Here is a 25,664-nt window from a genome sequence, read left to right as displayed (position 1 = left end):
TCCCCCCGCCTCTCTGTGGAGCCAGACAGTGTGGCAGCTGCAACCCCCCAGTACAGGGGATGGAGGTCAGTCACACTTTAAGTGAGGCTAAAAGGCTTGTGGCGTTTTACACCAGTGTCCCTATTGACATTAATGCCAGGTGGTTGCTGTCATGTAATGTGGGTTGTGAGCCAGTGCTTGGAGATGGGATCATCTCTCAGTGCTGGCTATGTCATTGGTGAGAATGGGCCCCGGGTTGCTGTGACCCGGGTCACCCATTTACACTGCACCGTGAGCTGGATTGAACAATGCCTGTGGTGTCCCATGCAGAGGGAGAAGCCTGAGGTGTCCTGTTATTATGTAGGGGGAGCAGCCTGTGGTGTCCTGTTATTATGTAGGGGCAGCAGCCTGTGGTGTCCTGTTATTATGTAGGGGCAGCAGCCTGTGGTGTCCTGTTATTATGTAGGGGGAGCAGCCTGTGGTGTCCTTGTATTATGTAGGGGGAGCAGCCTGTGGTGTCCTTGTATTATTATACAGGGGACTTTACCAGTAGCTGCTGCATTTTCCACCCTCGGCTTATACTCGGGTCACTAAGTTTTCCCAGTTTTTTTAGGTAAAATTAGGTGCCTCGGCTTATATTCGGGTCGGCTTATACTCGAGTATATACGGTATATCTAAAGGTGCATGCACATGGTGCGTTTTTGGCTATGAACGATTTTGACTATGCGATTTCACTTGAACTCCACAGATCCCAAAACCATACACAACAGCCTTTGCCTATTTCACTATTAAATTATCTCTTAAGTTGCATCTATTTTACCCAGCAATGCACTGCACTATAATACAGTATGAAGCCTTCATTGCTTCTAGAGAACTAAAGCGCACAAAGTGGTTCGAGTGTCATGTCATGGAGCAGCATGATGTGGCTGTGTTTTACTATGCAGCTCTGGACCTGGTTAACTGACATTCATCTAATACAGGGGTAAGCAAGTAATTTTTAACGGAGTCTGGATAGTTCTAATTATTTTGATCGAGGTCCACACAATCAAATATCTGTGTTGTAATTAAGAGTCACCTTCTGATGACAAAAACCAAACTGCCACATAAAACCTCATTCCCTGTGCCCCTCAGGACTGCCCCCCCCCCCAACAATAAAGTTAAGCTGTTTCCATGGGGGCCAGAAAGCTCCATCCCATTAAACAGGGATGAACAGATACCCCACCCCCCCTTCTCCACCCCCTCCACAGCAAGCAGCAACCACATTAAAAGGAAAAAAAAGCCAAACATTTTAAACTTACACAGCAGTATTCTGCCCACTGTGTATTCTGCCCACTGCCACCACCACCACTGTGTTCTGCCCGCTACCTCCGCCACTGTATTCTCTGCACCGCCACCGTTCCTGCCTCTGCTGCTTGTGTTCCTGACAGACTGCCAGAGATTCTCAGCCCTTGCAGTGCGCGAGTGTGCGGTGACATCACCGGCACACCCGCACAATGCATTACTGGGACCGCTGAAGCCAGAAGAGGCTTCAGGAGGCGAATGGGGCCAGGAGAGACATAATGGCCACATCTCGCCGGTCTGCATTTTTGCCCTTTGCGGTACGGAGGTGGACCGCGGTCTGCCAGTTGCCTACACTTGACCTAATATTTAGCCATACCTTGAAATTTCAGATTTTCTATTTGGGTCATCCATGCCAAATCATCACAGCTTCCAACCAAGCTCTCTCAGATTTTCATGACATTTTGTAGGATGATAGATGAAACAAAGATACTTTTATATGTAAAATTTTAGCCCTTCATGCAACAGGGTTTCAAACCTGACAAAAATGAAAAATGTATTCTTGCAATGTCAAATTAAAATAAACATAACTTTGTTTCTAGATGTGGTAGAAATTTTCATGTTGGTCTTGTTTTGAAGCTAAGAAACCATAGTTCACATACAAATAGATTTTAAATATTGACTTTTTCATTTCAAGGTCACATGATGTGACCTTGAATAAATTAAATGTAGGTTTAAATATAGGTATAAAGGGATTTATACACACTTCGATTTTGAAATGTTTTCAATTTGATGTTGCTTCTAGAAGCAAAATCTAATAAAAATTGAACAGCCTTTAGCTGCATCCGATGCAGATTCAATCCCGATGCACAGCCCCGAGGCAATGATTCGAAAGCAGGAATAGACTTGGCAGACAAGTCTCTTTCTGCTTAGAATCTCCAGATTGAATGCAATTCCGTGCTGCTCCATGCAGCATCCCACCTCGCGCCATCCCTCCTTCTTCAATGCCGGCACCCGCCAGCCATTGATCTTGAATCTGTATAGATGGCCGCTAGATCGAAGCATCTGGTTTCATTTTTGGATGCCTTTGGGAACAGGAGCAAAACAAAATATTAAGTACAGCGGTTGGAACAGTCATGCACTAACCATGCAGCTGGCAAGTTCAGACTTGTAATGTACTCGTAATAAATAATGAGCAAAAGCAGGAATATTGTCATGTACAAACCTTAAGGTGTGTACACGCGGTTTGATTTTTCTCTATGTAGTCAAAATCGGATAGCAAGTTAGCCAAAATCATGTCAAAATCGCACCATGTTAGGGTGCTTGCAATACCGATGCGTGGTCAGTACCTAAAGTAAAAAAAAGACTACAGCACAGTCTTTCTCTATATTGGAGCGAGGGCCTCTTATTTAGCGGTTTAGTGTTGCTGGTATAAAAGCATGAAATGGTAGCGTTCCAGGTACTCCTTTTGTTTCCTCATGTCGTTTGTGTAGCAATTTTTCATTATCCATTATTTCTTTTTGACATATATACAAAGTTCATATTATTTATGTTGCCCTTTACCCATTTAAACCGTTATCTTGGTGTCATCATTTGTTCTATATAAAAGACATTGTAAACTAGGCCTAGCTGCCAGCATCTGAACAGTTCAGCCAAGTCCATGAAATGAATTCTTAATTTGAAAACAAATCTGTTTGGTCTCATCCGTCTCTGCTAGCACCACAGAGACGGATGAGACCAAATTGTGTTTCCAGAAATCTGTGGGATTGACGTAAAAGCAATTAGCCAATGTTAGTTGCTTCTTCTGAAAGGTTATCTACTTTAACCCCCCCCCCCCCCCCACTTCGCTGACTGAACACTCACCAGAGCTTACTGCTGCCAATGCTCCTAGCAGGGACCAGACATTAGCAGTTTTTAAGCTGGGTTCACACTATCGTTAATGAACAATATGCAGAACTATATTGTTCACTATATCAATAAGCCAAGGGGGTTAGAGCGTGCATCGCTGGACCCTTTTCTTCCCTCCACTGTGCTGGAGGACAGGAGCTGGAAGGCCCAGGAATGTAGCTGCAGAACCTGCCAATCGGAGGTTGGGTACTGTGAGCCGAAATTAGTGGTTGGCTATGGGCCACGAGTTCACGTGCCAGCACCATATTTTAAATGACCAAAAAGCGACAGGGTTGGATAATGGTAATCTGTCCTATCCTACCTTTTTGAGACTATAAGGGCCAGATGTATCAAGCTTCAAATTGTGATAAAGTGGAGAGTGATAAACAAGTAGCCTATCGGCTCCTACTGGTCATTTTTCAAACCCAGCCTGTAACATGGCAGGTAGGAGCTGATTGGCTGGCTGTTTATCACTATCCATTATATCACTTTCTGGAGCTTGATACATCTGTCCCTAAAGGAGGCAGTGGCAGTAGCAGAGGCCAGTGCAGTATTACTGGGAGCTTTCTGTATATGGCACTACTGGGGACATTATGTATATGGCCTACAAGCAGGGCATTATATGTGAAAGCGGCAGTTCAGGGGCATTATGTTAAAGTGACACTAAAATGCCGTGGGGGAGGGCACAAAATGTATAGTTCTGCCACCGCGTAATTCCGGGAAACCCTGGCGCCGTCTAGAGAAGATGCAGAAAGTGGCATTTTGTGCCATGAAACCCCTGGCAATGTGTAATTAGAAGCCTTACTGAGGAGTATAATTTGTAAGATGCATCTTTGTGTGTGTGTGTGTGTGTGTGTGGGACATAAAATGGTGTCCGAGGCATAACAGCATGGCATAACATGAAGTAAGCATTACGGTGTGGGGCATTACTATAAGTAAGATAAATGATGGGGGGGGGGGGGGGGGGGTGTGGCAACACCATTTCTCCGGGCACCCTGTCACCTATCTGCTCCTCGACATATATGTACTTTCTTTTTGCACTGAATGATGAAGAACAGGACTTTTATGACTAGCACCACATCTCTGAAGAATCTATAGTGCAAAACCAGCATTCCCAAAAGGCGTGATCTTTAGAATGTATCCGACATTGAAAGTGAATTGTAAGCAGTTTTCTTCATGCGACCATACAACTTCCAATAATTTAATTTACTATTAAATCAGCGTTTTGTGCAATGAAGAAGAACAAACTATATAGATGTGTATAGCTGTAAAGGGAATACTGTCATGGATTCATTTTAACTGAAACCTGTCAGTAGCTTCAAGCATTCTTTTCTGGAATGTATTTATTGTACAATACTTTAAATGCTGATTTAAGCTTCAGCAGCTTATCCCCTGTGCCATAGTTTATACAGTTCTAATCAAACCACACATTTCTGCTAGGAAGGACATACTGGATTTCATACATTTATAGCATATATTTTCTGTAATCCAGCTTTGGCCAGTCTAACAAATCAAAAGTAGAAATTTGAAAAATGTTTTCCTGGAATCAATCCCTTTATAAGCTCCCATTCACATGTGGGGGTTTCAGTGTAATTCTGAGCTATGCAGTATTTGGAAGTGCTGCTTATTTACACACGGGTGGGCAGGCAGGAGTTCCAGTGGAGCAATTGCTTATCAAGGCATAAAAATCAAGCAACTGCGGATCAGGTGCCTATGATTTTCACCCTGTGGTTTAAGCATCCAGTGTAATAATTGCAGTACAGGCTACTATAGTTTGATTTCTGTATACAAACTACTTCTCATACCTGGCAATGCACAGCTGCAAAAAGCACATGTACTGAACGGTGAAGGAAGATTACATGATGAGATTAATTATCCTTCTAATATTTTTGTTTGCAATCTACTGAATACATAGGTGGTCTTAACCTAAATAATACCCCCTTTTTACACTGCAGAGCTGGGGTTGCACCCAGGATGGAGTTATTCCCCTTTTCAACCACCATAAATATCATAGTTGAAATGGGTATAACTCCGTTCAGCTGAGCATGTGTAAAGATGCATTTCTCAGCAGAGCCTCTTGGCAAAATCCAGAACGTTGAGTAGCAGGATTAGTTTTTACTAATTAATAAGGTTTCCTGTTAATTTTTGTTTCCTGAATAATTAATAATGCTCCCCTTTTGTCTCACTCTTTCCCTTAGCAGTAATAGTGACTTCATTGTGAAGATGCATCTTTAAAACCAATGAATTCAGCCTGGACAATGGGAAAAGCCATTTTAGTCATGCTGTGATGTGGTCTATGTTTGCTGATATATTAGGGTGGACGTTTAAGCTGTGTACACACAGTGTGAATTTCGCTTACAATTTTGACAAGATAGTCAAAAACCTATAGTAAATTAGCCAAGTTTGCACAGTGTTAACCCAGCGTGCGATACGGATGCACAGCCCCACGAGGACGGTATTGCAAGTAGACTGTGCAAGCAAGACCATTTTGGCTGTCTAGTGTACAGTACATAGGTAAAATAGCACATAGTCAAAATCTTCCATGAGCCAGAATCGCAGTGTATACACTTTTTATTTTTTTGTTGAATGTATGTGCGTGTTCTATTTATTAAACTAAAGCTACTGGGTCTCAATGCTGCCTCTAGTTCTGTTTGCATCAAAATGAAAGACCTGTTTAAGCTGTTATATAGATGTTACTATGTGCCCACCCAACTAAACATGTATATTGGCACACCTGATAGATGTTGGAGAGGTTAATTTGTCCATATTTGGTGGTCTTGCCCTAAGATCATTTGCCTCTGGATGGAAGTCATTCATTTTATTGCGAGATTGCTTATTAACCATATTCCTTATGACCATAAACATATTCTCCTACCGCGAAGCATCCCCTCATTGACCGGACAACAAAATAAACTGATACACCATGTGGTTTCCACTACTACAGGTGCATTGGAAGCAACCTAATTCCCCATCTCTGCAGTCCTATATTATCCAGTATTTCGCATGGGATACATCAAAAGCATATTTAAAAAAAACTCTTCCAAATCGTTCAATAAAATATGAAGTTCACGGTTATCTTACCAACAAATCCCTTCCCCTTTCAATACATGATAACTAATCTGGTCAAATACATTTGCTCTTCTTCCTCTTCTAGTGTTTAAATTCTAGTTTCAGTTATAGGTTTTCACTGAAGATCCACCCCCATCTTCTGGATCACAATTCATGTCATACTACAGTGTATATGGACCCATATTTCACATTTTTTGTATCTTTTGTTATGTCAGTACTTAACTGTATGGCTCCACTGTTCAATATGGTCCAACTAATAATAAAAAACAAATTTTACAGTCAGTCAATATCCTAGTCAGTAATTTAGATTTTTTTTTCGGTTTCTTGACCTTTTAAAAAATATTAATTTCTTTAGCTTCCTTTTGTAGACATGGCAGCCATTTTGGATGACTTCTCATGTTTGTAAGTGTTTACACAAAAGCAAATATCTCCGGACTTGTGGATGGTACAGCATTAGGACCACAAACCGCAAAGTTTGGGCTACATTTTGGTCACACAATTGATACATTTAGATTGGTTTAAATCAAGCTAATGTAATACTAAGCTACTATGCAAATTTAAAGTTCCATTTGGCAGTGTTTTAGTAATCATTTATTTTTAGCACACTATGCTATTATCAGTCTCTTTCTAGGAAAAATAGGGTAGGGTTTTTCTATTTCTTATTTTTTTTTAAATTCTTCTACAAGACTTGTTAAATGTTATAAATCGCGACAGCTATGTGTTTTACGCTTCAGAATCCGTCGGCCTTCAACATCAGAGCTTATGGTTTTGAACGGAGTAGAAGTAATTGTCCCTTTGTTTCCTAAGGATGTGTTATGACACCAGTGGCAGAGTACTGTAAATGAGAAATGAGGCAAAGGGAGCATCTGGTATAGCAGTGTGAAATGACTTGCAGCAGCATTACACACACCCGGCTAAGCCGGGGACAGTTGTGTCTGGTTCCAAGCTGTGTCATGTGACTTGCCAGCCAGTCTTTCATAAAATCAGAAGAAATGGAGCTTTCATTAAAAATGTTTTCATGTTTGTAAAACGCACACACGAGACAGATGTGATGTGTCCTCTGGGGTTTTCATTTTATTTTTTCCATGATTGAATGCAAAGGCATTTCCTTTTCTCAGAATGGAATTAGAGAAACTACTTTTGCAATAGTCAACTTCAGGTATGAATACGCTCGCTGCTTAGAGTACAGAACCAGAATGAAGTCTTCAGCTGCCAGTACCTATTGCGGCAACAACATTTCAAAATTAGGATAAACCATAATGGTTGAGAACTAGTTCAATTTCCCCCAAAAAAAGTTTCCTAATTCAACACTGTCCCAAGGAGGCAATCTCTGTCCATCCAGGCACCAACCATTCTAGCCAGCAGAGCAATAGAAAATGGTCTAACTCTATCCCCAAGTCTAGCATTCATTTGCAAATCTCTGGCAAAATGGCTACCACACAATTTTCCTAGTGCTGCCACAGACACAGGACTCCAGAGGGTAACTATTGGAAAAGAGGTGCATGTGGGCCCTGTTGCTTGCACGAGTAGTAAGAAGGTAATGATGCACCGTGTAAGACAGGTAGTAAACACATTTTTTGCACTTTAACCACTTGCCTGGCGTGGTCGTATCACTTGCACATCACTCTTTACTTCAGCTGATCTTGTCACAATTTGACCAGTCAGAAACACAGCATGGGTTGCTCCTGCAGCTGGTCCTCCTGTCCCCTCTGCTACCCTGCACCTGCCCCAGTTTATGCTGTGCTGCTGTGAACTGCTGATTGGTCCACCCAGCAGCTGCAGGCATTGGTGTGATGTTCCTATGTTTAAAATATATAAAAAAAATTTAATGTAGCTTGATTAGGGTGCATCCAGATGCCGGCATTTCATCTCGCAGCTCTGAGGGTGGCGAGCTGAAGTACACAGTCACCCTTTTAAGTGCTCAAATGTGACTTTTTCGCAGCAAACCCACTGATTTTGTGTGTGGCTATAGCCGACCTTAATGAGCCTGATCAGCCCAAATAACTCATCTATTGCATATAGCCCCGCAATCTCACATTTCTCTAAGCGGGAGATCGGGTGCCATATGACAACTGAATACGGCCACACTGGCTTATCAGGACAATTTGTCATTTTGATCCATTGGAATTGAGCAAATTGTTCATAGTTTCATCTAATGCGTATCCACACTTTGAGTAGTTTTTGTGGTGTTCTGGAGTTTTGTAATGTGCAACGGAATATGCTGCGCTATATAATAAACTGTTTATAATTAAATAGGGGACTTGTGTAATGCATTCCCCTGCAATGCCCTACAAGCTGCTTTTTCAGTATAGTGCACACTATTAAGCATTTAAATCTCTAGTAAAAAAAATTGTTGTGATTTTGCCAATTGCTAAAAGAGAATTGTCAGCAAAATATTTTGCCTGAATAACTTAATCAAAAACCTATTAGCACATGTAAGAAAACTAAAGCATGAGAAACCCGGTTTGTTGCAATGAAAGCCCTCTATACAAACTGTCATTTTATAAAAAAAAATTAACCATTTAAGGGCACAAGTATGTATGGAGGTATAGATGGAATTACTGGTGACTTCAAAGCTACTGTATTTAGTTACCAGCTGGAAACAATATATGGAAGATTAATTTGCCATTTGTCGGAGGTAAATTTAAAAGAGGGGATTTGCTATTATATTACGAGACTGACAATGTGATGAAGTTATTTATTTCTATAGAAATTACAACAGCTTTTTATTTTTTCACTTGCCCCCACAGCAAGTCTGATTTTTTTTTTTTTTCTTAAAATCCTTAACTTTCTGAAAAACCCCCTCCTATCTGTGGATTAATTAAGCATTTGTACATTTCCAATTAGCTTAAGCTGTAATTACTCACCTTCCAAAGTGGTGTTTTCGGACCCAGACTCATGCAGCATCGGTGAGTATGTGAGGTGTCTGGGTGTGACTAACGAAATACACACACACACACACCTGTCTCCAGACAGTTGAGCAGACTTTTAAAAAATTTTTTTTATGTCATTATCTTTTTTTTTTATTTGGATACCGGAAGGTACTGAAGGCTTTTTTTGTTTTTTACCTCCTAGGAGTGCATAATGCTACTGTTCCTTGATGACCTCATTTTACATCATTGCAGCTTTTAGTCTACTCTACCAGGGTTTGGATTATTGGCTCAACAATAATTTTTTTGGTGTCTTTCAACGTGGTTCACTGTATAAATTCTTTGGGAATGATGCTTCACTGCGCTCGGCACAATATTATATTCTCCCTCCATGCCCACTTGAATCGTGAAGTAAGAACAAGTCGGTTAAAATAAAAATCATGAAAAACTCCTGACAATCTTTGTACGGCGTCTAACATTAACATACAAACCTTTTGCTTGTGTCAACCTTTTGTCAATGTCAATCTAGGCCATGTTGACCTTTTTCATGTGTCAAACTATTGACTACTGAACTAATCACCTACCGACCCGTCGACCGGTTATCATACTCTCTACAGGCAGCCGTAGGCTTTTAAGTACTGTCAAGCATTCAGCACTGTGTAAATCAGTCGGGGATCGGGCTTCATTTTCCAAACATGGCTTCTTATATCCGTAACCAGCAATGAAGCAGATGATGGAAGAATCCCAACTAAGATAGATTTTTTTTTTTTTTCTTTCTGGAAAGCCCAAACTTTCCTTTTATAAATGTTTACTGTGTTCTAGTAATGGACAGCACTGCTGTGCTATGTCACAATCGCTGGGGAGCACAACATGAACTACAGCTAAAAAAAGAGAAAGATTGGCTTTTCCAGGAAACGCAATAGAGTGAGTATGTTTATGTCTCTGTCGCTCTCCCTCAGTGGTAATCTTGTCCTGTATGGATCCAATCTGACCAATCCATGAAGACATACTGTAGCCCCCTAGAATTGTTACATGAGGACAGTATGAATTGTGAATCCGGTTATTCTCCTCTGCATAATCATGCATTCCTTTTTTTTTTCCACTTCAGACCCTCTTGAAACACAGATCAAACCTGACTAATGGGATCCGTGCAGTTCCCCTTCTAATGACTCCAGCTCTACCATTACAGATTTGTTCTCTTCATGTATTGATCATGTATTAGGAGTCACCGAGGTGCCTAAATCTTTCAGCTTATTGATTTGTGTGTAGTCTTATATACCCCATTCATTTGTGTTGTGACAGCGGCTGTTGATTTTCAAGTCTTCTTAAAATTGATTTTTGCATTTTAAAAATTGCATGTCAAGTGTTCTGTGTATTGATTCTTGTTCTGAAATAAAATAATAATCTTATAATTAAGCAAATAAATATCAGAATACACAGCTGAAAAGAACCTTATTGTGTGTGGACAGGTTAAGGGAACACTAGGCTGTAAGTAGGTGATTCTTTTGTTTCCCCATGTGGCTTCCACAAGGAGGCGCAAATGGTTTTGGAAGACAATTCTCTCGAAGATGCCCCATAGGGTGTAAAAAAGAGAATAGGGAAAGAAGTATAGTAAAATGTAAGACACTTCACTGTATTAAGAATGACAGATATTCTATTCTCTTCTCTAAACACCAGTATATCATGGCTGCATTGAGTGATGAGCAGAGTTGCTGCAGTTGAGCCTGTCCACTATATGGGTGCTTCTCCGTTATCCATCTTCCGTAGGACAGTGAAGTGTTTTTATATATTACAATATATTTCCAATTTGTGAGTTATTTTGTTTCTGTGTAGGGTAAATACTGGCTGCTTTATTTTTACACTGCAATTTAGACTTTAGCTTCAACACACCCCACCCAAATCTAATGGGCCCCTACACACATAGCGATGTGTGCAGGGCTACCTAGCTATGCTAGGTCGGGCTGTGCTGCGCCGCTATCGCATAGCACACAGAGCTGACAGCCCACACACAGAGCGAGCTGTCAGCTCTGTGTGCTAAGCGAGCAGACAGTGCCAGTGTTCTCCGGTGGGAGAACCCTGCCGATGCCGAGATTGATGGACACTCTCCATCAATCTCGGCCAGCGATAAAGACGCGCGGGGACGCGCACTGCTGCCGATATAGCCCCCACACATACACCGATGTGAGGGCATTTGCTAAGCGACTTTGCCAAACTAAGCAAAATCGCTTAGAAAATGCCTTAATATCGGCATGTGTGTAGGCCGTATAACTCTCTGCACATATTACATCTACCCCACCTGCAGTGCACGTAGTTTTTCCTATTTGAGAAAAATTTCACTTTGCGATCTTCCACTTGCATATCTGCTGTACACACTTACTGCTCAATATGCACGAAGGTTATTGCTCAGTGTGTACATAGCTTATTCTCACTCTGGATGTACCATTCTCTTGCAGTACATTGCACCACATAACATGCCGATACTAATCTTATATTTACTAACCTATGCAATAAGTAAAGCAAAGCTTTTGTCATGATTGCTGGCTTTATGATCCATGAGTCGATCTGCACATGCGAAGACGGTTGCAGCGGCTGTGGTGCATCTTGTGAGGGAATCCGATTGTTTCCCTCAGACAGCACAAATGCAGGAAAAAGCCCATATGCCAGCTGGCATTACCCTCTGCACCAAAGCTCTAGCGTCCAGGGCTTAGTACACATGGGTAATAGGGCCCAAACCGAAAACTGGCTATTGGCCGCATTTTCCAGTCAGAACAGAGGAAGCGAAGGGTTACAGCTTGCTTATTTTATGAAAGTTGTCTCTGGCCTTCATCCCTCTGTTTAATATGCCACATTACCATCCTCTTATTGTTGTGCAGAATGCTTTGCAAATTCTCATACTCTCCATCCCCCTTAATAAATCACTAGTTCCTTGATATGCTAATGAGGGGTTCATTTTTGTATTGGGCCCTCTGGTGTCTTGCTGGGATAGAGACAGGAAATGGGAAACCAAGAAAGCCCTGTTTATTTTCAACTGACTTAAGATATAGGAAAATCAATTTGATGAAAGAAAAAAAAAAAAGGTATAACAATGATGGTGTTTCGCTTTCATCAGCCCCGCGGAGCCCTGGATGTGGTTTCTCCTGTTAAATGAGGTTTTTCCCATGAAATGCTAATCTGGGTTTACAACATGACACTGCAGCACACTTTATTTTACAAGACATTAATGTTTACTCTGTATTCTGAAGTGAAGCTTCTCAAACCATTCTATAGTGCAGAACATAAGCCAAAAATATGCAGTATCCAGCTAGTCGTTTATTGTATGGTAAAAACATTCACATTCCATAATATGTCGGGAAGTGTCTTTAACCCAAAATTCTTAGAGGATCTAAACATTAATGGTGATAACTTAAGGCGCATACACACTGGGCGATTTTTGCCCAGCCTATCTATGGGCAACACTGGTGGGGAAAATCGCTCAATGCATAAACACTGAGCGATTTTTTTATTTATTTATTTTTCTCGACGTTTTCCTCGGGAGTAGACCACTTTCCATAACAGGACGCTATGAAAAGCCATCCACCCTGTCACTCAGCTGCTGGTAATGCCAGCACATAAGTGTAGGCCACTGGTGATGATGCAGGAGTGGGCATCAACATTTATCACTGGCCCATATACACTGGGTGGCTTTTGAGCAGAAAGCAGTTCAGAAGACAAAAAAACTAAGCTGTTTTCCGCTGAATGAGTTACAGAATGAATATCTCCTTGCAAACACTTTTCATTTTAGTGTAACATGTATGTAATATAGACATAGAAACATAGAATTCGACTGCAGAAAAGAACCATTTGGCCCATCTTGTCTGCCCCTTTTTTTTATCCTTCAGGTAATCTCAACCCTTTTTGATCCTTATTTCTTTGTAAGGATATTCATATGCCTATCCCAAGCATGTTTAAATTGTTCTACTGTCTTAGCCTCTACCACCTCTGATGGAAGGCTTATTCACTTATCCACTACCCTTTCTGTGAAGTAATTCTTTCTAACCTTTGCCCTGAACCTACCTCCCTCCAGTTTCACTGCATGTCCTTGTGTTCTATAACTTGTTTTCCTTTGAAGAAAATGTCCCTCCTGTACTATGTTAAAACCCTTGATATATTTGAAGATTTCTATCATGTCCCCCCTTTCCCTTCTCTGCTCCAAACTATACATGTTATGATCTTTTAGTCTTTCCAGGTAAGTTTTGTGATGTAGGCCATGTACCATTTAGTTGCCCTTCTTTGTACACTCTCTAATGTATTTATATCCTTCTGAAGATATGGTCACAAGATGTATTTATATCCTTCTGAAGATATGGTCACAAGATTTAATGATCAATCAGACATAATCACCACTGCTGTAAAAAAAATCTTGGCCACTCATTGAGACAGATAGAACAATCGGTTTAAAAGATCATACTGTGATGCCCTGCTTTAAAAGAAATAAAAATCTGTGTGATTACTTAGTAAGACAGATATTACTAATTACAATAAAGCCACAATGGGTAGATTGTTCAGTAATAAATTGGGATGTTTTAGGTGTCAATGTGCTACATGCAAATTCTTAATTGCCGGTGATCAATTCAATCACCCACATTCAGGTAAAATTTATAAAATCAGACATCGCTTGGATTGTAACAGTACCCACACTGTATATCAGATTTTGTGCCCATGCGGCCTCTCTTATATTGGGAAAACCCAGTGTAAGTTTAAGGAACGCATGGGTGCACATCGTTCAGCAATTAAATCTGCAATAGAAAGCGGGTCTAGTGAACAACCCGTTGCACGGCACTTTGCCGCTTTCAAACACCCTCTAAACAGTCTGAAATATCGCATGATTGACTGCATCCCACCCCTTAAACGTGGGGGGGATCACAATCTTGCTTTACTTAAAAGGGAAAGCTTTTGGATAATGCAACTTGATACAATTAGTCCACGGGGATTAAATGAGAATCTATCATTAGCTTGCTTTTTATAAACTGCCCTGCTTTTTAAATCATCTTGCAGAATGTCCGGTTACAGGTGGTTTGATAATACTATATATATTGTACTATATTGGATTTGATATAGCGGAGCTAAGAAGTATAATTGCCCTCTAAGGAAATTAGGTGAGACCATTTTTTCAGCGGAGCATGACAATGAAATAAATAATAAATTTAATGTAATCTAATATTAAACATATAGCTAGCTGTTTTTGGTGTGTATATTTATATCTTTTGGTGTATTTTGTGCAGGTATTGTGTGTATGTTTATGTAGTTTTATGTAATTTTTTGTATATTTGCTTGTTATATTTTTTCTGATTGCACGCATTGACGCAAGTAATATTATTTAATACTTTTTAGGGCGCCCTTTTGCGCCAAAGGTTGTGATGTTGCTCTGTAGCAACTACTACCTGTGAACATTTTTGACACATTAGACTATCCGTACTAAGCACACTCCCCTGCAATTTGCGGCAGCTGGGAGCAGCGTCATTACGTGCACTCAGTCACTGGGTGTACTGGTATTTAAGGAAGGTATTGTGTATGTTTTACTGTATCCTGAGGAAGGTTCGAATAAAAAGGACCGAAACGTTGATCAAGACAGTTGTCATTTGTCTTATTTTATGAAGACACGTGAGTGCCGCATCGAGTGATTATATATTGATACAGTTATATAGTCTATGGAATATTTGCTTTTTGAATTGTTGCTACTTTTGTAATGAGTTACAGAATGAATATCTCCTTGCAAACACTTTTCATTTTAGTGTAACATGTATGTAATATAGACATAGAAACATAGAATTCGACTGCAGAAAAGAACCATTTGGCCCATCTTGTCTGCCCCTTTTTTTTATCCTTCAGGTAATCTCAACCCTTTTTGATCCTTATTTCTTTGTAAGGATATTCATATGCCTATCCCAAGCATGTTTAAATTGTTCTACTGTCTTAGCCTCTACCACCTCTGATGGAAGGCTTATTCACTTATCCACTACCCTTTCTGTGAAGTAATTCTTTCTAACCTTTGCCCTGAACCTACCTCCCTCCAGTTTCACTGCATGTCCTTGTGTTCTATAACTTGTTTTCCTTTGAAGAAAATGTCCCTCCTGTACTATGTTAAAACCCTTGATATATTTGAAGATTTCTATCATGTCCCCCCTTTCCCTTCTCTGCTCCAAACTATACATGTTAAGATCTTTTAGTCTTTCCAGGTAAGTTTTGTGATGTAGGCCATGTACCATTTTAGTTGCCCTTCTTTGTACACTCTCTAATGTATTTATATCCTTCTGAAGATATGGTCTCCAGAACTGGACACTGTATTCCAGATGAGGCCGTACCAATGACCTATAAAGTGGGATTATTACTTTTTTTTTTCCTGCTACTAATTCCTCTCCCTATGCAACGAAGCATCTGACTAGCCTTCCTCATTGCTTTGCTACATTGCTTTCCTGCCTTTAAGTCACTTGAAATAGTGACTCCTAGATAATACTGCTTTCACATTGCAGAAACGGATATTGACCCTGTATTCTTAAATGGGACTTTAAAATGGGTCTGAACCTTAAGACCTTTCACAATGCAGGTGAAAACCGTTTTAAAAAGCATTTAATACCAAACCTGTTTAACCCCCAAGGGACACGTTTCAAGCCATAGAAATAGAGGCATTCACACTGCCTAAAAAACGGCTATGAAACGTGTAGGACTCTGCTTTTTAAACGTGTTGAAATACCAGTTAACTTTAACCGGTAAATCAACTCTGGCACCTTCACACTGCAGCCTTAAACGTTTTAAAAAGGAAAAAAAACGGCAATATACCGTTTTGAAAGTGCAGTGTGAAAGGGGTATAACTTTCCTCCTCAGAAGTTTCCATTATAGTACCCTTGATACTATATTGAGCCTTTGGGTTTTTGAGCCCCAAGTGCATAATTTTGCATTGTATAGCATTAAACTGTAGTTGCCATGCTCTTGACCAATTCTCAAGTTTACCTATATCATCAGTCATTTGATTTACCCCTCCTGGTGTTTCTACTCTGTTGCATATCTTAGTGTCATCTGCAAAAAGGCATACTTTCCCTTCAATTCAATATTAGTCCTGGACTGTGGTGTTTGAGGGGGCAGTTGGTGTGTCTCTCCTATTTGAATTTTGAACACTGCAGCATCACCTCCTCTGCAACTGCCACTGGCATGGAAGTCCAGGAGCAGAGCATTTTCTACGTAATGGAATGGATCATGTTAGAAGATATGCAATAATAATAATAATATTATTATTATTATTATTATTATTATTATTATTATTATTATTATTATTATTATTATGAATGCATTTACTCATGCAGTTTGATATGTAGTTGACATGATTTGACTGGATGACTTCTCATTAGAGAAGTCCCATTCTAAAGAGAGATTTCAATTTGTTTCAACAATAGTCTCCTTCATCTAGTTTTCTAATAGGGGCAGAATAAAACAGGAGAGTTCCCATGTGTAGGCTTCAACCTTTCTGTTAGCAGACGCAGCGCTGTAGACTTTGGCTTGCATCAGAGTCTACTGTGCATGTGCAGGTCTCCAGGAAAATGGCACCCAAGAAAATTATCTAGTGCGCATGCACAAATTAATGGGCAATTTCTCCGGAGATTTAGGTCTGCAGTGCGAGCCGCTACAGGACTCCATATTGGGTAAGTTGTACTTAGATCAGGGATGGGGAACCTTCTGCCCTCCAGCTGTTGTTGAACTACATATTCCAGCATGCTCTGAAACCAATTTAGCCATGCCAAATAGTACAACTGTAGCAGGGCATGCTGAGAAATGTAGTTGAACAACAACTGGAGGGCCAAAGGTACCCCATGTGTGGCTTAGATAATACGTCCTGTCCATCTTTTTGGGGGGATTGAGCGATTTCTTGCTACACTGTTCCATTTCTAAATGTTCAGATATGTCCTCTAGCATCTGTCTCCTCTGTGGAGGAGCAATCAGCAGGGGTCGAGCTGCCCGTATTACTGTGCAGAGCTACCATTGGTTTGTGAACGATGAGTTGGCAACCACTGCTTAGCTAGTGCTATAACAGAGCACATCTGGATGCACATGATCATCTTATTCATGCCGCATACTTTCTTTTACATTTTTAGATTCTATTTGGATTTTCATGTTTTCATTATACAGGTCTAACTATTTAGCATTTGAATACTGCTTTGAGGCAGTATTCATTTACCCTATTAAAATCAATATTTATTTTACTATTGTACAGCACTGCCGATAATGACAGCATGTGCTATATAAATACAGTGTAATAATTATAGTGTGCTACTGAGCAAAGCACCCTTGTTGGTAATGCAATGCTTCGGCTGTAGCAGGCTGAGGTATGGTAAAATTCAGTGTCTGGTATTTTTAGTCCCTGATTAACCACTAGATGGCATTGTTGTTTATACATCATTATACTGGCAGAAAATATTTAAACTGAGAGGTGTAAAAAAATCTGATAAAGAAACCCCACCCTTACTTTAATAGATTGTATCAGAAAATTGCTGGTGTGTTGTGCCCCCATTACACCCCATCCAATCACCATATGTTTGTTTGTCTCGCCCTTATTGACCTCCTCAGCTCAGTGGATTAAACAAACATTCTCCCCAGATCTCTATAGAGTAATGGTTACGTTATGCGGCTGTATAACAGAGCAAGTAAAGCTGTGTACACACTGCCCAATATATTGTCTGTTCGATTGAGAGGCCGATATATATTAATTGAACAATGGCCAGTGTGTGTACTAGCCATATGTCTGTGAACTGCGTCTTTCAGACCTATCACGTCGGATGTGACCGATATATTTAAGAGATATTGGTTCATTGTGTTGTACACCCCCCACCTTCGCCTTGATTAACAGCTCATCTGGCCAGGCGCGTGTAATTGTGCCAACCGAGTTGTAGCATCAGGCAGTATGTATGGAGAACATGGTGTCTGATCCGACAACAAATATATCTGCAGAACAGTTGATCCGCAGATATATCTGCCATGGTGCACCCAGCTTAAGACAGTGTATGGATGTGTAGTGATGTGCTCTACGTGCCTGCAACCTCTGTCGCATTACAGCTGCATGACCCCCATGGGTCATAGAATTTGTTGGCAGATAACCACTTGACCCTTATAGTCTGCATATGTACAGATGTGTCCCTCTACCACAGCTACCACTATGCATACATTTCAATGGGAGCCAGCTACAATGCATACACACGCGGCATGCCGCCATTCATGCACACAGTGAACCTGCTGTAGCAAGCTGCCGCACACAGCAAAGCTGTAGCAGAACACATCTGTACATGCACACACAGGGTTAATTGTTGTAGGGAACCGATTAACCTACCGGTATATTAGATTGTGGGAGAAAACTCACGAAAGTACAAGGAGGTCCACGGTGGGAATTGACCCCATGGTGTCACTGCTGTGATTCTAGCAATTGTGAGACAATATTGGTGATCAAATGGAATATAGTTAGCTATGTTTTAACAGACTTTCCGATGTGTGGCATGGTGACCAGGCATTTTAGCAGGATATGACTTTGGGGATTTTAACAGAGTTGTATCCAAACACTCACTGTCTCTGTGGAGCTAAGCTCCATGTGGAACTGCTCACATCTAATTATAGATTGCTTAGCGGGTGGATTGTGCCGTGCTCCTGAAATCTTTGCTCAACAGCCAATAAATACTTTCATTTTGAATTCAAGCTTTCAGAGATTAAAGAAAAATATTATACAAGAGATAGATTTGCTGCTTTGCTGCTCCTATGAATTATGTAGAATATGCAAAGCTTAATACCACATTTTTTTTAGTGTTTGAGAAGTTTTCTTATTACATCCAGCACAATGTCTAATACCAGATTTACTTAGACAAGTGATCCTAATTGATCTACTAATAGGCCTGACAACAAAGCATATCTTAATCAGTTTAACGAGTAATAAGATGTTTCAGTAGAACTGCCTTGGGGAACTTAAACTGTAACTGTAGAAGTCCCAGCAAGCAGGGAGCATATAAAGTAAAAGACAATTTGTGCGCCATCTAGTGGAAAACGAATAAACTGTTTTATTTTATTATGTAAACATTTATACTTCTGTTATACATTAGTTTTACATTGTTTGTTTTTTGAAAACCAAGTGTTGCATATTTATATTTCCTCATGAAAATTAATACTGCATATGCTGTATATAGACCGGTCTGATTGTTTGTTTGTTTGGTTTCATCACCGTGCAACCAAGGTACATACTGCTTATTACACACAGACACAGTGTTGTCTCGCCCCCCTACAAAACGGCTGTTCTGTGCATATAACTCTATACACTGCATTGAAATGGCTCAAATTCAAATTGATTGTGAGGTAAACCACTAGATACAGAAAGAATATCTATTAGTTTCAGTTACTCCTAATGCACTTGGGTTATTTTTGTATTGATTCCCTCCATGTTTGTTTTCTTAAATGATGCTTAAAAGCTAGCGTGTAACATGGAAAAAAATAGCTGTCGTTAAGCTGATGAAGCTGCTTCTGCACACAGCTGCCTCAGAGTGCATTGAACAGGTTTCAATTATCTGTGCCACCTGGTCCGTTTTGTTTAGCTAATTAGACATACAAAACTGCAGATCTGAAACCCTGTGGCATTTCAATGTCTGACAGTCCCTTGAGTATTTATGAGGTTTACATTTTGAACGGTCAACCATTACAAAATGCTGCAGCCTCATTATTAGCATCATGATCAACCTCCGTTTAAATGTCAAGATTGTTGTGTTCTGTATGTTGTAACTTTCCTTATAAACTGCTGTGGCAAACACTGGAGTTTAGAATCTTTTAAAATCTTTATTTATTTATCATAAAATGTCCACATACAATAAACACTAAACGAAAATAATTTGTGAACGATACTCTTAGATGTTAAGCCCTGTACACACAGGGCGATATTAGCCAGAATTGCTGGCTAATGGGTCGCTGAGCGACCATATCCCCCTTGTTTTCAGGGCAATATCGCTAGATGTGCGCTCCCGCACCCAACCCTTAATGGTTGCTGGTCCTGCTATTGAGACTTTTCCAGTACAGTTACTGACTTGTCAGTCAAAACTAAAAAAAGATCCCTGAAAAAAAACTACACTGAGCGATAATAACAAAATCAATCAGCGTCCACATTGTACCGTGCGTACACACCTTTAGTGATTTTATACCTGGTTTCATATCCAGAGGGCTACAGTGCCTGTAAATTTACTATTGCTGTCCAAAACTTTGGAGGAAAATTCTATACGTGAAAGTGTTTGCTTGTTCCTAGATTTATTTAGCCGAGCTGTTTTTGGAATGTTCCGGTCTTATTTTCCTTATTTTGAGAATGTGTTAATGTGTAGTCTGTTTAGAAACCATATTGTGGAAATGCTTTCCTATATTAAAATACCAATTTTTATGTCTTTTACAGGCATGGTGCAGAAACTAGACCAGAAGCTGCCAGTAGCTAATGAATATTTGCTGCTTTCTGGTGGTGTCCGAGAAGGCGTTGTGGACTTGGACCTTGATGAGCTAAATGTCTACGCCCGTGGAACAGAATATGACATGGATTTTACTTTGCTAGTGCCAGCTTTAAAACTTCATGACCGGAACCAGCCGGTCACGCTGGATATGCGCCATTCTGCTCTGTGTCACTCGTGGCTTAGCCTTCGATTGTTTGATGAAGGGACCATCACAAAGTGGAAAGATTGCTGTACAATAGTTGACCATATCAATGGGGCAACTAACTATTTTTTCTCCCCTACGAAAGTCGCAGACTGGTTTCATGAGTCCATCAGCATTGTCCTGTCTGAGATTCAGAAGAAACCTCAGAGAGGCATGCCTAAGGTGGAGAAGGTAGAGAAGAATGGTACCATCATTTCCATCATTTTAGGTGTTGGGAGCAGTCGCATGATGTATGATATTGTGCCTGTTGTCTCATTCAAAGGGTGGCCGGCTGTAGCTCAAAGTTGGCTAATGGAAAATCATTTTTGGGATGGCAAGATTACAGAAGAAGAAGTCATCAGTGGCTTTTATTTAGTGCCAGCTTGCTCTTTTAAGGGTAAAAAAGATAATGAATGGAGGTTGTCATTTGCTAGAAGCGAGGTGCAGCTAAAGAAATGCATTTCCAGTAGCTTAATGCAAGCCTATCAAGCTTGTAAAGCCATAATCATTAAGCTTTTATCAAGACCAAAAGCTATTAGTCCGTATCATTTACGTAGTATGATGCTATGGGCTTGCGATAGACTGCCGGCTAATTACTTAGCTCAGGAAGATTATGCTGCCCATTTCCTACTGGGACTTATTGATGATCTGCAGAATTGCTTAGTCAACAAAATGTGCCCCAATTACTTCATCCCTCAGTGCAATATGCTAGAGCACCTTTCAGAGGAGACCGTCATGTTACATGCAAGAAAGCTTTCTTCTGTAAGATCAGACCCGACAGAACACCTCCGGACGGCCATAGAGCACGTCAAGGCAGCCAACAGGCTAACCATGGATCTCCAGAGGAGAGGTAGCACCACTAGCATACCATCGCCACAATCTGACGGAGGTGGCGACAACCAGCCGGATGATCGGTTAGCCAAAAAATTACAACAGTTAGTGACTGAAAACCCAGGAAAATCTATCTCCGTCTTCATCAACCCTGATGATGTAACCAGGCCTCACTTTAGGATCGATGACAAGTTTTTCTAAAACACTCAGATGCTTACATTAAGACTTTATGTGTAGTCTATGTGATGTCTCTTGTTTTTTTACATATCCAGCATAGATTGGATCAGACAAGAACAATATGAACTTTGTAATCCTGTTTGTGCAGGATTTTGCAACTTTTGAAACAGTATATTACTATTTCATATGCTGCTTTATCATTTTTAGTTTTAAGGGAGAACATGAGCCTTAATGACCATTTTATGTTTGCTATTGTCTATTTAATTTGTATACACGTTAAATTCTGTTTTTATGTTTTGGGAATAAATTAATCACATTGGGCTTCCATTGTTTTAAATAAGGCAAAGTTTGGTACTCCCAGCTAGTGCTGGACGCCATCTCTCACACTTCTGAACCTGTTTTGCCCGTATCTGCTCTACATTATACACCGGAGGTTTGTACACAAGGGGTGTTCTTTCAGACATCATGGGTGTATGAAGAAAATACTGTAGACTGAGTATATTTGCTGTCTCTCTAGATAGATACAAGAACATTTTTATAGCTATGGAGGTAAATCTGCAAATAAACTCATTCTAGTTAGAAACACCACATCCTTTTGCAGTTTCATCCATTGTATGTTGAATTGGAATGATTCCACTTCTGTTTCAGAAGTTTCAATCCAAAGAATGTTTTTGAACTTTTAAATAATTCATCCTTTTCCTTTCCAGGTACAGTTTCTATTGTAGAAAGGTGTTTGAGTATACACTGGAAGTGCATTGATACTATTCTGCCTACATACTACACTACTAGAATCAATGGCACGTTACATCAGAGGTTTGCTACAGGATATAATACATGCAATATAATTTATCATTTAAGTAGTATATACTGTATTTGCAGAGGGAACTTTAAGGTTTGCAACATTTATTTTGTATAATTTGTAAATATTCTGAAAATGTGAGGTACATCAGCTTTTGAGAAGGGGGGTATTTATCAAAGCTCTAAGAGTGGTAAAATTGAGAGAGATGAAGAACCCAAACACTAAGCTCATTTGGTTGATCGTTTTTCACTATTATTTCTCTTCCTGCACTTTGATAAATAGCCCCACCCCAAGACTGCAGAATAATTATACAGTAATTAACCCATTGCCAACATTTCTGAGATATGTGCAAAATATCTACTAAAAAGCATCGCTCACATTTGTTCTATAAATTGTTATATAAATTCAAATAAAAAATTGTTGTGTAAAAAAAAAAAAAGTTATATTTCCTATAAAAGGTAGACCTTACAGGCTATTATGATAAATACAAATGTTGGCTTTTGCAATTTTCACACCTAGATTGGCAAATGTACTTGGCATTCAAAGGGTTAAACAAGTGGACAGATACAGTTGATGATTTTCAACAATATTCTACACATTTCTCCTGCATTAGCAGCAATTGTCCAGAAATTCACTCTTCTCCCATGATACAGAAGGTGAGACTGTCACCATCAATAAATGTTGTCTGCTTCTTAAATATGTATACATTGTGCAGTGGTGAGCTGCAGTAAGTAGTGAGTGAATCAAGTGAAAAAGGAGAAATAAACGTCACCTAATAATGCGAAGACATGCATAACACAAAAAGTGCAATCAAAGAATATCGCTTATATTTCATTCTTTCAGTTCCCGAGTGACTCATGAGTCCAACTGAGCCAAATGAAAATATGTCTATAAAAAGAAAGGAAAAGTGGACACAATAATCACAACATTGTGTATATTTCTAAAGACCATGTATCTGAGAATAAAGTTGGTAATATAAGGCGATCTAGTATGGGTTTAAGTAAGAACTTCTAGTCCCAGTACTTAATCCCCAATACAGGAGAACTTATTAATACATAAAAAAATGTTTAGGATAGGACAAAAGACCGTACTCATGTTCTGCCTTTTATAGGACAGAGTTCATCAAGGGGAAGAATATCTACTGAACTGATATTTATTGAGGCACTATTTTGTTTCCTGTCACTTTTGCTTGCAATTCTGATGCAGGTGGCATTTTACACAATCGCGGGGAGAATGACTACGAAGAAGGTGGTTCTAAAAAACAGTTCTGATGAAACCTACAGGTGACCCAAGAAATGCATCATAAGTATTATGCTGTAGGCCAGGCATGTCCAACCTGCGGCCCTCCAGCTGTGGTGAAACTACACATCCCAGAATGCCTTGCCACAGTTTTGATATTAGGGCATGCTAAAACTATGGCAAGGCATGCTGGGATGTGTAGTTTCACCACAGCTGGAGGGCCGCAGGTTGGACATGCCTGCTGTAGGCCAACCATTCAATAACCAAATACTATATTATAGTTTAAAGAATGAAATGACCATCCAATAAATATTTATTTAGTTATTCCATATTTATCTGGACTAGATTTCATCACTACCAGTAAAACCTGCACCCAAATTAAAATGTTCAGGTTATCTGAGGAAAACTCTGGATCTGTCCTCTCTGAAAGGTAGCAATATCTACCAGAATGTTATCGATAGTCGAGGGTCATAATCTGTAGCGGTTATGGTCTCTACTACAGTTTGGATACAAAAGTTCATTTCTGGTACATTGCATTTAATTTTAATAACGCCCCAGTGTAATACTATATAACTAAATCCCGCTCAGAACAAAAGTTGTACCCTTAAGTGTATGCAACTTTTCCAAACTGATATTTCTATGAACTAGGATCTGTGTTTATAGTTGTTGAATGCAGACTACCAGAATCTCTCTGATTAAAACCAGATATATAATCAAACTAATTCTAAGCATTACCATATGCATTATTTGCACTAATGTCCCTAAATAGTCTCTTGTCACGTTTTAATTGTTTCCTACCATCAATTGTTTTCCTACATGTGCTTATTTTCTCTTTATATAGAATAAACTTTTTATTTTACTGGTCTTGGTTCTCCTTTTAAATATGAAGTAATACATTAATCCTGCTGAAATCCTTTGTTCTCCTTGATTATGTATATTATGCGTGTCTCATACATCACCCAGAGAAGAAACTTCTGTCATTGTGTATCTATGTGCTGCTATCAGACCTGAGATGTATAATTGATATGCATTTTTTTCTCATGCAAATTAAAAATGGAAATCTATTTTGGACTGTTGATATTTATTTCTTTATTGCTTTTCATGTGACGTAGTGTATCAGTGCAGGCTTACTGTATGGACATCGTGGGATTTGTTGTTCAACAGCCACATGTTCAGTTTAACTAAGCATAATGTACATTGGACAAAAGGGTAATCACATAACATATCTAGAGGCAATTAAATAAAATACAGGTCAGTTAAAATTAATGTATCCCTACTGAGAGTGAGTTTACATCCCCTTAACAGGTACTACAGAGAATGTGCTATCCACTTATACCCCTCTCAGACATAAGCCAAAAACCCAGGGGTACGTTCGTCAGCCTGGTTCCTGCTTATGTCTGAAAGGGCCTGACCTCGGGTGCGTAACACTGCAACTGATCAGAGGTATTCCTGGACTTGCAACCTGGGTCAGTGTCCTGGCTTATGTGTGAAAGGTATGACCCAGGTTATGCCTAAAATAAATGAATTGGCTGGTGCAGTAGCCCTTGGAGATTACTGTACATCTGTAAACATGGGGAGAGGGAAAATGGAAAGGATACCTGTTCACAAGCTCCACTAAATATAATAATCATGATGCAATATTGTAAATTCTCCACATCAAGTTGTAGACGTGCCTCAGCACATGTGTGGAGAGTCAACTGGATGCAACAAAGGAGAATGAGATAGTACACTCTCTTTTGTTTGGTGGCTCACTTAAAAATTAGACTTAACATTTAATTAGTAATAATTAAAGATTTTGGGACGATTTTCCCTGGACTTACAACACCTATATACACACACAACACTGAGATGATATTTACATGCGTAAT

At 39.8% G+C, this 25,664-nt stretch overlaps 1 protein-coding gene across 1 annotated transcript in view; it reads left to right on the top strand.

The window, feature by feature from the left end:
* Positions 1-24,860, top strand: part of MB21D2 (Mab-21 domain containing 2) — a 102,360-nt gene extending 77,500 nt beyond the window's left edge. The window contains exons 2-3 of the mRNA XM_083177553.1: positions 20,518-23,877; positions 24,044-24,860. Of these exons, the coding sequence (XP_083033679.1) occupies positions 20,518-21,782 (1,265 nt within the window). The 3' untranslated portion in view covers positions 21,783-23,877; positions 24,044-24,860. The remainder of the gene's footprint in view (positions 1-20,517; positions 23,878-24,043) is intronic.
* The last annotated feature ends 804 nt before the right edge of the window (positions 24,861-25,664 follow it).

The sequence above is a fragment of the Crinia signifera genome, chromosome 3 (assembly GCF_055691185.1).
Source record: "Crinia signifera chromosome 3, ASM5569118v1, whole genome shotgun sequence".
Taxonomy (NCBI): domain Eukaryota; kingdom Metazoa; phylum Chordata; class Amphibia; order Anura; family Myobatrachidae; genus Crinia; species Crinia signifera.
This window is presented reverse-complemented; position numbering and strand designations above follow the sequence as displayed.